The 15,120-nt window shown below is 40.9% G+C and overlaps 1 protein-coding gene across 1 annotated transcript in view; it reads left to right on the forward strand.

Moving 5' to 3' along the window:
* The window catches only part of ADAMTSL1 (ADAMTS like 1), a 714,148-nt gene that overhangs the window by 424,129 nt on the left and 274,899 nt on the right, over nucleotides 1-15,120 (forward strand). The window contains exon 3 of the mRNA XM_038769612.1: nucleotides 318-445. Coding sequence (XP_038625540.1) covers nucleotides 318-445 — 128 coding nt within the window. The remainder of the gene's footprint in view (nucleotides 1-317; nucleotides 446-15,120) is intronic.

The following is a 15,120-nucleotide window of genomic DNA, read 5'->3' on the forward strand; positions in this document are numbered from 1 at the left end:
CTAAGCACTTGGGAGAGTACAATACAACAGAGTTGGTAGGCACTTTCCCTGCCCACAAAGGAGCTTACAGTCCTTACAAATTATGTTCTGCTCACATCAAAAACTAAGTTTTAAAATTGGGTGTTTTGGACATTCCTACCTCATTTTGCCTGTCCCATCCCCTGTTGTTTTTCTCCTGGATTTCTTGGCACTTGCTCTCTTGGGGAAAATGAAGAGTTGAGCTCCATTTGAAATATATCGGTATTGAAATTATGCTGTAGATGTATTTGCTGAGGTATTGGGAACAGGATACTAATGAGAGATTTTGTTTCTTCTAGAGTTCTAGAACGGCTAGATCTGAAGAGGACCGTGATGCCCTATGGGACGCTTGGGGTCCATGGAGCGAATGTTCACGCACTTGTGGAGGAGGAGCCTCTTACTCCCTAAGAAGATGCCTCAGTAGCAAGTAAGCTGAACTCCCCAGGGTTATGTTGTATTCTGGCTGGGAATAAGTGACGCTTATATGAGGTTTAGCATAAATGTTGCAACCTAGTGAGTTTTTGTATTCTTCTACTCACTCTGTCACACTAATATTGGGAACAAAAAGAATGCATCCAAAAAGCTTAGCCTGAGTTCTGTGAACTTTTTTATTCTCCATGGTCTCTGGGCCACTTTGGTCAGAATGATAATAGCAGTTAGCCTGATTCTTCATCTAAGAAAGAGGTAGAATGAGGCGACTGAAAATCACAGAGGCTGCCCTCTACCATGTTTAGGCCAAATAGATCTGGAGCTTCTTTTAAGGAAAGATCTGTCTACTTTTACAGGATATCCAAAAAAGGGCTTTAAAAAAGTAACACAGACCACAGTTTATCACTCGGGCCATTTAGCTGGGTTGCACAGGGCCCAGGGTCCTTGAGTCCTGAGCTGGAGTATACCCTGACAGCCTAATCTGAGTGACAGAGACCTCTTGAAGAGGTTTGGGAAATGGGCCCTATCACAGCTATTCCAGTGTTGAGGGCACATCTTTGGGGAGATGTTGGGATGTCTTAGTTCCATGCAGTCAGTCCCCAATAGGGCATTAATAATAATAATTATGGTACTTGTTAAGTGTTTACTATATGTCATGCACTGTTCTATGCGCTGAGGTAGATACAAGTTAATCAGGTGGGACACAGTCCCTGTCCCACGTGGGACTCAGAGTCTTAATCCCCATTTCAAAGATGAGATAACTGAGGGACAGAGAAGTGAAGTGACTTGCCCAAAGTCACACAGCAGAAATGTGGCAGAGCGAGATTAGAACCCAGGTCCTTATGATTCCTAGGCCCATGCTCTATCCATTAAGCCAAGCTGCTTCTCTCATTCCATCATGAAGAAGGCTCCCCTGCCCCTCTGAGAAGGCCATATCAAGGCTTGAGGGAATCTCTGCAAGCTGGCAAGGATGCTCACTGCTCTGCTTGTACTCTAAATAATCATAATGATAATTATGATATTTGTTAAGCACTTACTATGTGCCAGGCACTGTATTAAGCACTGGGATGGATACAAACAGATTAGGTTGGACACAGTCACTGCCCCATATGGGGCTAACATTCTCAATTCCCATTTTTACAGATGAGGTAACTGAGGCACAGAGAAGTGAAGTGATTTGCCCGAGGCACACAGCAGACAAGTGGTGGAGCTGGGATTAGAACCCATGACCTTCTGACTCCCAGGCCCTTGCTCTAATCCACTCTGCCATGCTGTTGAAGACTTTCCTATATACCTATTAATTCTGGCATCCGGGCAGGTGTCTGCCTTGTTTTGATAGCCAAAATGGCAGGGTAGGGAATGGTGGAAGGAGGACTACATTCTCCTAAGTAGATCCGGAGTATGTGTGTCTACTCCACCCTTGGTGCATGACAGGAGAATCGGGATCTACAATAATTATTCCTCCTTAAACTGAGGAGACAGCATAGGTAGATAATGGGGCTCTACTGATGAAAGTCATCGTGGGCGAGGAACATGTCTATCAACTCTGTTTTATTGTACTCTCCAAGCGCTTAGTACAGTGCTGTGCACAGAGTAAGCCCTAAATAAATATGATTGATTAAAAATATGATTAATTGATAATTGATTGACGTCATGAATGCACTGGTAACTCACCATCAAATTTGGAATTATGTTAAGGAAAAAAACAAAGCAAGCTATTGGAAGTAAGAGAACAGTGGAGACTGAATTATTTTTACTGGGAGGCAGTCTTCTATTGAGACTGGTCACATCACGTGTTCCACTTTCCACGGCCTGGAACCTCCTAAACTGAAAGCAACATTCACAGCCAGTGAGTTGCAACAATTCCAAGTGGTTTGTCTGACTCAACAGTATGCTGTGCACCAAGCAAAAATGCATGGTGTTGGTGTGTCATTGTTTTGAAACCACACAGTTACCGTTTGAAGCGACAACATATGGCTTAGCAATGTAGCAACTTTTTATAGTCAAATAACCTGAACAGTGAGACTTCCTGAAAAAAAGGTGTCTGACATGAGCAGGCAGAAACTGAAATGAATAGCATCAGATGGCTAGCCTCTGTTGCTAACGAATCTGGAAGGAAGAACTATGTCTCTGAGTGAAGCGTGAAGGGAGAGCCAGCAGTAATTGTGAATTTCAGCAATTTTTTCCATGTGTTCCATGACTGTAGAATATCATTTCAATGCTGTGACTGGAGTTAGAGTCATCACACAATGCATTTGTTATCCTATAGAGTCCCACTTCTAAATGTGAGTCCTATCATCAAGATGATTTATCGAGAATCTAGAAAATATTGTACTAAATATTGTAGTAGACACTTGGGGGATTGAGAATGAATTAGTCCCTGGCTCTGAGCAGTTCACAATCTAAGAGGGAAGGAAGCCACAGAAATAATTAATAGTACAATGTTGTAAATTAAAAGGTAAACTGTTCCTGATGGGAGGTCTCAATGGGGAGCTTGGCTGAGGCTTAGAGGTGTTTGGGGTGTAGGGAAAACATTCAGCTTCACCCCAGTGGCAAGGTGCTTTGGAAGCAATCTTTGCCTCTGCTCTCTGCTCTACCAGAGAGATGTGCTTGGTCACTGCAAGGAGAGCAGAGTTGCTCTGGAAGGAGGAACTGAGGCCCTGGCATCCACATTTAGCCCAGTGGAAGGGCTCAGGCAGCAATCAATCAGTCAATCGATGGTATTGAGCGCTTTTTGTATGCAGAACACTGTACTAAGCATTTGGGAGTTGGTAGACCGGTTACCTGCCCATAATGAGCTCTGTCTTCTGGCTTTCCTCCTCTGCCTTCAAATATGTTCAAACCTTCTCTTGAACCTATTTTACCATCTCTCTCCTCCAAAGGATGTCCAAAATCCTTGAATGAGCTGTAGGCACTCACTGCTTTCATTTCTGTCCCACAATATCTGTTCACAAACACCTGTAACCTGTAATTGATTGTAATCAGTCAATCAATCAGTGGTATTTATTGAGCACTTACTATGTGCAGAACACTTTACTAAACTCTTGGGAGAGTACAATACAACAGAATTAGCTGTAATACAGCTTTCTCACTTCATTTGAAGGAGACTGCTCACCAACATCTATTTTACTCTATTAATACTCTCCTAAACACTTAGTACAACACAATGCATTGTGCTCAGAAAATAGTACTGTTTTAATGACATCCTTTTAGCTGTCTCCAATTTCTCATAAAGCTCCTTGACCTATTCGATGCCTTTGACACTAATCATCACCCCTTTCTCCTACAAACTTTCTCTCTTCCTAGATCTCTATCTACTCATTCTCCATTCTCCCCTCACCTTTTAGCTGTGGGAGTCCTATAGCACTCCTCTGTTCTCATCCTATTGGGAAATTTTATTTTTTAAATAAAAATGCTTACTTAGTGCCAAGCACTTACTAAATAAAAGTGCTTACTAAGTGCCGAGCTCTGGTCTAAGTGCTGGGATAGATGCAAGTTTATCAGGTTGGACATGGGGCTCAGAGTCCAAGTTGGAGGGAAAATAAGTGAATCCCCATTTTACAGATAAAGTAACTGTGGCACAAGAAAGTTAAGTGACTTGCCCAAGACAGCACAGCAAGCAATTGGCGGATCCAGGATTAGAACCCAGGTTCTCTGACTCTGAGGCCCATGCTATTAACACTAGGCCACATTGCCTGTCGAATTTATACAGTCCCATGGATATAATGCCACCTTTATGGGAAAGTACTTCTAATCTATCTCAACACCCCCTACCTCTCACCTTCCCTACCGTCTTGCATTTCCTCCTGCCTCCAGGACATCTCCAGCTGCATGACTTGCAAGTACCTTAAAGTCAAAATGGCCAAACCTGAATTTCTCCTAATTTCCCATTAAAATTGACAACATCATTCTCCCTTTCCCAGAAATTCACAACTTGGTTTCATCTTTGACTCTTCCCTTTCATCAGTATCGTCATCAGTATTTATCGAGTGCTTACTGTGTGCAGATCACTGTACGAAGCGCTTGGGAGAATACAACAGAGTTGGTAGACACACTTCCTGTTCACAGCAAGCTTACAGTTTAGTCTGGCTACCACCCTGGTCTTAACCTTCATCACCTCTGGTTGGATTACTTCATCAACCTCCTTACTGATCTCCCTGCCTTCAGCCTCTCCTCTCTATATCCAGGCCCCCAAATCATTGCCCTAACAACCCATGCAGAGTGCATCAGTCTCTTCCTGAAAAATCCTTGATTGCTACACTGTTCTGTCTTCCCACTGCATGGTATTCCTTCCCCGTTCAAATATGCCAAAAGGGGAAGGAGAAGGGAAGGATAATAGGACGGAACACCTTGCACCCTCCTACCTCACTTCGCTGCTCTCCTACTAGAACCCAGCCGACACAGTTCTCTCCTCTCATGCCAACCTACTCAATGTGCCTCCATCTCGCCCATCTCTCCCACTCCCTGCCTCTGGCCTGGAACATCCTCCCTCTTCATATCCAACAAATTACCCTCTGTAAAACAATTCCTATTCCACAGATGAGGGAACTGAGGCACAGAGAAGTGGAATGACTTGCCCAAGGCCACACAACAGACAAGTGATGGAGCTGGGATTAGAACCCAGGCCCTTCTGATTCCCAGGCCCGTACTCTATCCACTAGGCCACCCAGATGACAGCAACACTTTAGTGATCTCCTTATCACTCTTTCCAACATTTAGGATGACCCTCTAAAATCAGCGTTCAGAGCACTGGACTAAGAACTTGGGCAAGAACAATAGAGTTAGTAGGCATGCTCCCTGCACTCAAGGAGCTTACATGTACATAAGTGATGACTTTCCTTTGGTCCAAAAATTAAGTTGCCACTGAACTCAGAGCTATGAAGAATGACAAAATTATTGGATCTGAATGGTATACCTGCTTATTTGCCTCTGCATAGGCTTATTCAACACATGGAATGCCAAAGATGGCACCATTAATAATTATGGTATTTGTTAAGTGCTTACTCTGTTCTAAGCCATTAATAAAAAGAAAGGAGGCCAGGAACTGACTGCATAAGTCATTATAGGTTCTCATTGGTCTCCATTGCTGGCAAGATGCTAACTAGAGTCCTCGTTGGCTGACTACTAACGAAAATCTTTATAGGCACCTGGGAGCGTGAGAACAAGGTACCTCTCACATCTCTCTGGATTCCCTTTAATATTAGGCACCCTAAATTTGTAAGACTTGATGCTGAACTGTGAAATATCCAGCAATATGAAGACATAGCCACCTACAGCCAAAACATAGACAAATGTTGCCAGTGTTTAGGGTAATGTATTTGAATGCTCAGTAGAAACATATGTCTTGTGACATGAAATGCAACTGTATGAATATCGATCAAATGCAACTTTCTGTTAGAGAAGCAGCATGGCTCAGTGGAAAAACCACGGGCTTGGGAGTCAGAGGATGTGGGTTCTAATCCCACCTCCACCACTTGTCAGCTGTGTGACCTTGGGCAAGCCACTTAACTTCTCTGTGCCTCAGTTCCCTCATCTGTAAAATGGGGGTGAAGCCTGTGAGCCCCACGTGGGACAACCTGATTACCTTGTATCTACCCCAGCACTTAGAACAGTGCCAGGCACATAGTAAGTGCTTAACAAATACCGTCATTATTATTATTATCAGTGGCCTGTCAGAGGGTGAGACGCAATTTAAAGGACTAAATGAAGCCTCAAAGCATTAAAAAATGAAATTTGACTGCTGTATGAAAGTCGAAGGGACATTTCTGTCACATAAGAATTTATGATTCCAGTTTTCAATTTTCTATGCAACGTGATTTCTGTTCTCCCATAAAATATTATAGATAAAAAATAATACAACTCCTAATAGAAGAGCCCTATTTATTTCTGGAGCACATGACAGGGAATGCAATTAGAGACTTCTCTGGGGTGGTGCAAGCAGGTTAAAAAACAAGGAAAGAACCTATGTGGACATTTTCAAGTCTGGCAAGAGTAGAAAGAAATATTAATAAATTGGTATTTTTCTGTGAAACAATATTTGATTTATAACCTATAGCATTATCCAAGCACGTATATTGAATAAGAATCTAGGTAAGACAAAATGAATAATGTAGAAAATTAAAAAAATTACCAGAGTAGTTAAACTATAAGATAGAATCTGTCTGTATACCAAATATGTATCTTTGTTGTCTTGGGAGGATTGCTCTCAGTCTACTATCTGCTCTGGTCTGGGAAAAATAATAGATTTCTAACTAGGGGGGCAAAGAAAAATAATCTTGTTTTCAGTGAAGACATATTGCAAGCTCGTTGTGGGCAGGGAATGTGTCTGTTTATTGTTGTACTGTACTTTCCCAAGCACTTTGTACAGTGCTCTGCACACAGTAAGCACTCAATAAATATGATTGCATGAATGATTGAATGAAATCTCCCCATCATTCTAAAGGATCATTAAGGTCTACATTGAATGAATACATTTACTCTTGCTACCACTTTGATTAATTTGGGGATTCCTAAATTGTTCAAGAATTAGAGAGATGGCAATTTTTTGAAAGAGTTTTCTCTGTTGCTGAGTGTTTTTATATGTCTACATTAAACATGGCATCTATATATGCACACGTACTCTTCTGTTGACTTAGGAAAGTTGCTATTAAGCTTATTGAAATATTTACTTTTATCTCTCAGTATTTTCCGGGGGGGTGGGGGCTCCTCCTTCAACTGAAAATATCACTGAAAGTTTGGTTACCCTGCCTAGGCAAATACAAGTGGCAGATAAGCATCAGTGCCTTCAATCCACAGTTGGGAATTTGAAATTATGGTTTAACTTTACTTATGGCTTCATAGAACATTGTAAATCCAGAGCTGCTTTACTACAATGGAAAATTGAAAATGTGCACACATTTCTCTGATACCTGCTTCTTATAACTTGAGCCATCTGATATCCAGACATCATTCACCTCGGACTAGTAAAAGGGTAGAACTGGGTTTTCAGAACTAGGTACATTTAGTTGTGCCATAATGCCTGTTTGTACTTTGAGTTTTGGCTAGAACACTGTTAGAGAATTAGGGAATATTCATCCAAAAACGTGAGCCTTTGTGGATACAGCTCAGTGCAGCATCCAGAAGAAATAGCTTGTGCTCCTAAAACGTGTTTTCACAACCTGTTTTGAATAGAATGTGATGCAAGAGTTAGAAAACATTCCTCCATCAATACATGCCTGTCTGCATAGAAGCAGCATGGCCTAGTGGAAAAAGCACAGGCCTGGGAGTCAGAGGACATGGGTTCTGTTCCCAGCTCCACAGTGTACCTGCTGTATGACCTTGGGCAAGTCACTTCACTTTGCCTCAGTTCCCTAATCTGAAAAATGAGGATTCAATACTGTTCTTCCTCCTACTTAAAATGTCGGCCTGAGTGGGAACTGATTATCTTGTGTCTACCCCAGTGCTAGGTACAGTGCTTGGCACATAGTAAGTGCTTAACAAATAGTGTTATTATTAGCAATACAAAGAAATTGTGTTCTTCAATCATCAATCAAAGCTTGAGTATCAAAGTGTGAGTTTTCCTTAATATGGGTTTTTTTTTGGAAAAAGTAACCTCCGAGTTGTAGGAGAACTGAGTGGGCTCCCTGATCAAAAGCAATACAGGAGGATGGGATGAGGTGCTAATGGGATAATGAGTTAACCAAAACATTGTTTTAAATTTCCACTTTCACAAACGACCTCCACACTCCCATTCTCAACGGGTTTGCTCTAAATCCAAAGTGGAGGTGGAGTAATGGGCTAGAAACAGACATAAAAAAGGGTCTAATTTCCTGTGAAGAAACATATCTATTGTACATAAGAACTGAATATTCTTGTAAATAAATTAAATCCTATTTATAAAAAAATCAATCAATAAATAGTATTTATTGAGCATTTACTGTGTACTGTGTACAGAGCGCTGTACTAAGCACTTGGGAGAGTAGTACAAGGCAACAGAATTAGAGGACACATTCTCTGCCCCTGTTTTGGTGTAAACTTCATTTGAGAAATGAATTACCAATGTGAAGGAGAAGCATTATTTGTTAGTAATGGTGGCACTACAATTCATTAAGGCTGTGGTGAAAGATGAAAAGAGAAAGGTGCCTAAATTTATCAGGCTGTCCTTTCAAACATGTCCCACTATCCTAAGTAGCCCTGGACATGGTTACATTAAAATTGCAGTCAGCTGCTATGTGTCATATATGTGCATGCATATATTTATGTGCCCAAGTATATAGCTATTTTTCATTTTGAAGAGGGCACTATTATACTTGTGTTATGGTTGTAACTAAAAAGACTGATGTACATGCATATCTTGTTCTCTAGTTTGAAAGGTGATGATTGTTACAGTGAGGAATCATCCTTCCACGCAGCTGTGGCTGAAATCAATCAGTTGCATTTACTGAACACCTACTTGGGAATCAGTTTGGCCTAGTGGAAAGAGCATGGGCCTGGGAATCAGAGAACCTGGGTTCTAATCCTGACTCTTCCACTCATCTGCTGTGAGACCTTGGGCAAGTCACTTAACTTCTCTGTCCCCAAGCTTCCTCATCTTTAAAAGGGGGATTAAATCCTCCTCCCTTCCAGCATTAGTAACCTCTTTGTGGGAAGGGAACATATCTACCAATCTAGTGTTATGTTGTACTTTTCCAAATGCTTAATACAGTGCCCTGCACACAGTAAGATCTCAATAAATACAATTGATTAGTAGAATGCTTGGCACATAGTAAGCACTTACATACCATTATTATTATTATTATTATTATTTTCATTTTAATGAGTATTTATTAATTCCTTACTATGTGCCAAATCACTATTCTAAGCTCTGGAGTAAATACAAGATAATCAGATAGGACACAGCCCCATCCAACACAGGGCTTACAGGCTAAGAGGGAAGGAGAAGACTTGCAGTGTGGCCTAGTGGAAAGAGCATGGGCCTGGAAATCAGAGGACCTGGGTTCTGATCCCAGCTCTGCCGGTCATCTGCTGTGTGACCTTGGGCAGGTTACGTGAATTCTCTGTGCCCCTATAAAAAAGGGAGTCAACATCTCTTTTCCCTCCTACTTAGACTGTGAGCCCCATGTAGGACAGGGACAGTGTCTAACCTAAATAACTTCTGTCTATTGCAGCATTTAGAATAGTACATGAGACATATTGAGTGCTTAAATATAATGATAACAATACTACCACTAATAATAACAACTATGTAATTGGGATCATCTGCCCAGAATGTCACAGAAAATATGTCAGCTGGATATGAGAAATCTTAGGGGAAAACACTCTCCGGGTGTGATCCTAAATGATTAGAGACTAAAAGAGAAGTAGAGGAGTTGAGAAGAGTTTAAATAATATCAGTAACACCTTTTGAGAGAGTAAGGCTCAGATGAAATACAGAGTTACTTCTACTCTCCAATTCTGCCACTCCCCATTATGCCCCTTTGGTAACCCTTATGGATGCAAAAGACGTATTTTCTTAATAGGCATCCATTCAGAACCGACTCATGGGGATGTAGAGAAGTAGCATGGTCTAGTGGAAAGACCACAGGCCTGGGAGTCAGAAGGACCTGGGTTCACATCCTGGCTCCGCCACCTGTCTGCTGTGTGACCTTGCTTCTCTGTGTCTCAGTTATCTCATCTGTAAAATGGAGATTAAGATCATGAGCCCCATGTGGGACAGGACCTTTGTCCAACCTGATTAGCTTGTATCTACTCCAGCACTTGGAACAATGCCTGACACATAGTAAGTGCTTAACAAATAGCATTTTTAAAAAAGTGCTGAAGAGAGATGTGGAACAATCAAGTGAAAAGATGGGAATTAATGATCAAAAAACGTATTTTTAAGAAGTAGCAATATGAACTATGGCCTGGTAATATATTTCTTGGATCTCTCTTTGCACTTGTTTATAGCATTTGGAAAATAAGTAACCGTGATAATAATTGCCCTCACTTACATAAATGCTCAGAATAATAAAGGTGCTCTTTAAATACTTTGGATAATTATTATTAATTTCCATAATATTTTGGGTTACATTGAGTAATGTTAGCAAAGATTGCATCAGCAATCTTGAAATACAAAATAATGAAGATTTTTAAAATGCTGACTAAGGGATATGAAACAGTAAATCATTCCTACTGTCTATATGTTTTACAGTTATCCCTCATTTAATGGTTACATACCAAAATATTTAATTGGACAAATATGGTATAGTTAGTCCATCCACTCACTATACCCAGCTGCTTCGGGGCATGTGAAAACTCTTCTAAATCAGTTTTTTATTCAAAATACAATAAAATTGTGTTCAATTTTAAAGTCCTCTAATGTAGAGCAGCGTGGCTTAGTGGAAAGAGCACGGGCTTGGGAGTCAGAGGACATGGATTCTAATCCCGGCTCAGCCACTTGTCTGCTGTGTGACCTTGGGCAAGCCACTTAATTTCTCTGTGCCTGTTACCTCATCTGGAAAATGGGATGAAGACTGTGAGCCCCACGTGGGACAACCTGATTACCTTGTATCTACCCCAGTGCTTAGAACAGTTCTTGGCACATAGCAAGCACTTAACAAAAACTATAATTTTTTTTTTAGAGGCCAACGTTGATTGATTTGTCAGAATTGTCCTGACAACCTCAAACTCAAGGCCATTTTAAAAATCTTAAACCATGAGCCCAGTTTTCATTGAGCAACTGTGCATTTTTGTTGGGGTTTTGGGTTTTTTTTCATTGTTTTATTTTATATTAAGAACTTACTATTTGCCAGGAACTATACTAAGTGCTGGGGTAGATACAAGATAACCAAGTTGGGCACAGTCCCTGTCCCACAAAGGAGTCACACTGTTAATCTCCATTTTACAGATGAGGAAACTGAGGTTCAGAAAGTGAATTGGCTTGCCCAACATCACACAGCAGACAAGTGGAAGAGCTGAAATTAGAACCCGGATCCTCTGACTCTCGGGCCTGTGCTCTATCCACTAGGCCATGTGGCTTCTGTGCCTATTTCATGACAGCATATTATCAGCCATTCTCATTCACCAATTAAATTAAACAGGGGTACATAGGGGTCCAGTCCAGTTCAGTTTATTTGAGGTAGCTATCCTGGAAGATGTAACAAAAGACTTGGATTAAGGTTTTATTGAGTGCTTACTGTGTGCAGAGCACTGTAGTAAGCACTTGGGAGAGTACAATACAGCAGAGTTGGTAGACAAGTTCCTTACCCAACACTGAGCTTCAAGCAGAAACTCTTGACTATTGGCTTTAAGGCACTTCATCAGCTCTTTCCCTCTTGCTGATCAACTCTCTTCTCCCACTACACCCCAGATCACACTTTTCACTCTTCCCAAGCCAACCTTTTCTATGTCCCTTGTTCTCAACTCTCCCTCCTCAAACCCCTTGCTCACACCTTTCCTCACATTTGGGGATAGGGGAATGACATAGCCTTACACAGTCCTCTCTGTGAGGACAAAATGATGAACTTTAGGGTTCTTGGGGTGAACTTCACAAATGGTTGGTTTCAAGAGTGGCATAGAATCAGGACAAAAAGGTAAATGGCAGAGCAAGGCTTAGAACCCAGGTCCTCTGACTCCCAGCTGGACCTGGGCTCTTTCCAGTAGGCCATGCTGCTTTTTTTTTTAATGGTATTTGTTAATTGTTTATTATGTACCAGGCACTGTTCTAAGCGCTGGGGTACATATAAGGTTAATCAGGTTGGACATAGTCCATGTTCCACATGGGGCTCACAGTCTTAATCCTTATTTTACAGATGAGATAACTGAGGAAGAGATAAGTGAAGTGACTTGCACAAGGTCATATAGCAGACAAGTGGCAGAGTCAGGATTAGAACACAGTCCTTCTGACTCCCAGACCATGCTGCTTCTACACGCTGTTTCCCTATGATAAATTAATTGAAGTTATTGGAAAGCACTCTAGGGTAGTGGTACTGGAATATTTCAAAGATAATTTAACATGATTGTAAAATTATGCTAGCTTTTCTAGTTGAGTTAAACTTAAAAATTGAGCAGTGTTCAGATACTTTAAACTTCTCAAAAAAGGAATAGATAATCCCAAACTTGGCATGTCATGAACTTTGTAGTGAGGAGAAGACACCTGAATTTCCTGCAAAGTTAAATACTCCTCAGAAGTTTCTATCCTGAAACACAAAGAGGTATGGGTTCTCCCACTAACAAAGCATTAAATCCTCCTATGCTGAAGAAAATGAAGTACCAGGGGAAAGCAATTCACTTTAAGATTTGGGTTCTAAGCAACTGCTTGAACAGATTGGAGAGGCAACATCCCCTAGTGGATACAGCATGGGCCTGGGATTCAGAAGAACCTGGGTTCTAATCCTGACTCCATCACTTGTCTGCTGAGTGATCTTGGGCAAGTCACTTCTCTATACCTCGGTTACCTCATCTGCAAAATGGGGATTAAGACTGTGAGCCCAATATGGGACCTGGACTATGTCCAAACTGATTAACTTGTATCTAGTCCAGTGCCCGGCACATAGTAAGAGTTTAACAGATACCATAAAAAATTACAGAGAAACAAAACCTCATTTCTGAGAATGTATCCAACTGAGAGTCAAAAGCCTTGCCTTTAAATTTTTTGCTTACAAAGATTTATCAGCTAATGTTCATTGAGTGATGTGGGTTATCAGTTTATGTTTTCCTTGGAAATGCTTGAATTTTTATTTAATAGAAAGATATCCAAGTGGAGAGTGGGTTTGACTATGCAGGACATTTAAATGAGGTGGTCTTTTCATTATTTTACAGAGATTGCACATTTCAGGATATGTGTTTAAAAGTTTGTGGTTTCTTTTACTTTGAATTTTGGGTTGCAGCCTGTCTAAATGTACTTGGACTTCTACTACTCTGGAACATATATCTCAGTGGCTGTTCAGTTCCACATTCTAGTTTTCGCTCAGGAAGAACATGTACTAAAGCCAATGACTGCTATAGCTAGGCTTCTCCTATGATCCAGTTTACTGGAATGCATTAATAGATGGTTGGAAATCGTTTTGGTGTCTATAGCCTTTACTGGGAATAATGCAAGACTTTAATTCTTTGCCATTTTCTGAAGTCTAAATAGAAAAAGTTACTTTTAAAAATCATTAGATACTGCTATACCCAGGTGAGTGCTTCTAATAGGTTCCATGAAATAGTCTTAAGCAAAAGCATTTTGAACAAAGTATGATTTCCCATAGGAAATAATGTTAAGTGAATGAATGCATTCTCCAGATCAAGAAAATGGCCCAAACAGGAGGTGTGTGTGTATATATGTGTGTGTGTGTGTGTGTGTGTGTGTGTGTGTGTGTGTGTGTGTGTGTGTATGTATATATATATATATATATATATATATATATTTAAAAACTGACAAGGCCTCCCACATATTTGTGTGATTGAATAGCAATCTAAATACGTACCAACAATGAAAAATTCTGAAATCAATTTTTGTGTGTGTGCACATGTCAATGCAGTATTTAATTTTCAAAGTCCTACCTTTCACAGTCTATTTTTAATATACTAGAAATATCATCATTTATGTTCATCTTAAATGGGCTGAAATCACTATTCAAGTAAGTCAAAATACTTCAAAGGGAAGGAAAATGCTTAACCTAAGTTAAATTTGCAGCAGCACATGACAAGTAATACCAGCATTAAAATGCAATAATAAGCACTATTGAGAGAGCACTTAAAAAGAATGTTATAGCAAGGTTGCTGTAATTGTTTTGTTGAGGTTGTTAGCCCTTCTGAAATGTTATTACTCCCATTGTGGGAACTTCCAGGATGTTTATTAAAATTCTGTTGAGGCAACCTATAAAATTCAGTCCATCGGTGGCATTTTTTGAATGCTTACTGTGTATGCTGAGTACTATACTTAACACCTGGGAGAGTATCATACAGTAGAGTTGGTAAGCACTCATTCATTCATTCATTCAATCGTATTTATTGAGTGCTTACTGTGTGCAGAGCACTGTACTAAGCGCTTGGGAAGTACAAGTTGGCAACATATAGAGACGGTCCCTACCCAACAGCGGGCTCACAGTCTAGAAGGGGGAGACAGAGAACAAAACAAAACATATTAACACAACAAAATAAATAGAATAAATATGTACAAATAAAATAAATCAATCAATAAATAGAGTAATAAATATGTACATATATACATATATAGGTGCTGTGGGGAGGGGAAGGAGGTAAGGCGGGGGGGATGGGGAGGGGATGGAGGGGGAGAGAAAGGAGGGGGCTCAGTCTGGGAAGGCCTCCTGGAGGAGGTGAGCTCTCAGTAGGGCTTTGAAGGGAGGAAGAGAGCTAGCTTGGCGGATGTGTGGAGGGAGGGCATTCCAGGCCAGGGGGAGGACGTGGGCCGGGGGTCGATGGCGGGACAGGTGAGAACAAGGCATGGTGAGGAGATTAGCGGCAGAGGAGCGGAGGGTTCAGGCTGGGCTGTAGAAGAAGAGAAGGGAGGTGAGGTAGGAGGGGGCGAGGTGATGGAGAGCCTTGAAGCCGAGGGTGAGGAGTTTTTGCACTCCATTTTTATTCTCTATCTCATCCATATTCCCCTGGCGCCTCCACCTTCCCATCCCATATTCACATATAAATTTAATACACTGCAAAGTCTGCTAGCTCAGTATTAAGAATGAATTGTGATTAAGAAATATGATAATG

The sequence above is a fragment of the Tachyglossus aculeatus genome, chromosome X4 (genome assembly GCF_015852505.1).
Source record: "Tachyglossus aculeatus isolate mTacAcu1 chromosome X4, mTacAcu1.pri, whole genome shotgun sequence".
Classification (NCBI taxonomy): domain Eukaryota; kingdom Metazoa; phylum Chordata; class Mammalia; order Monotremata; family Tachyglossidae; genus Tachyglossus; species Tachyglossus aculeatus.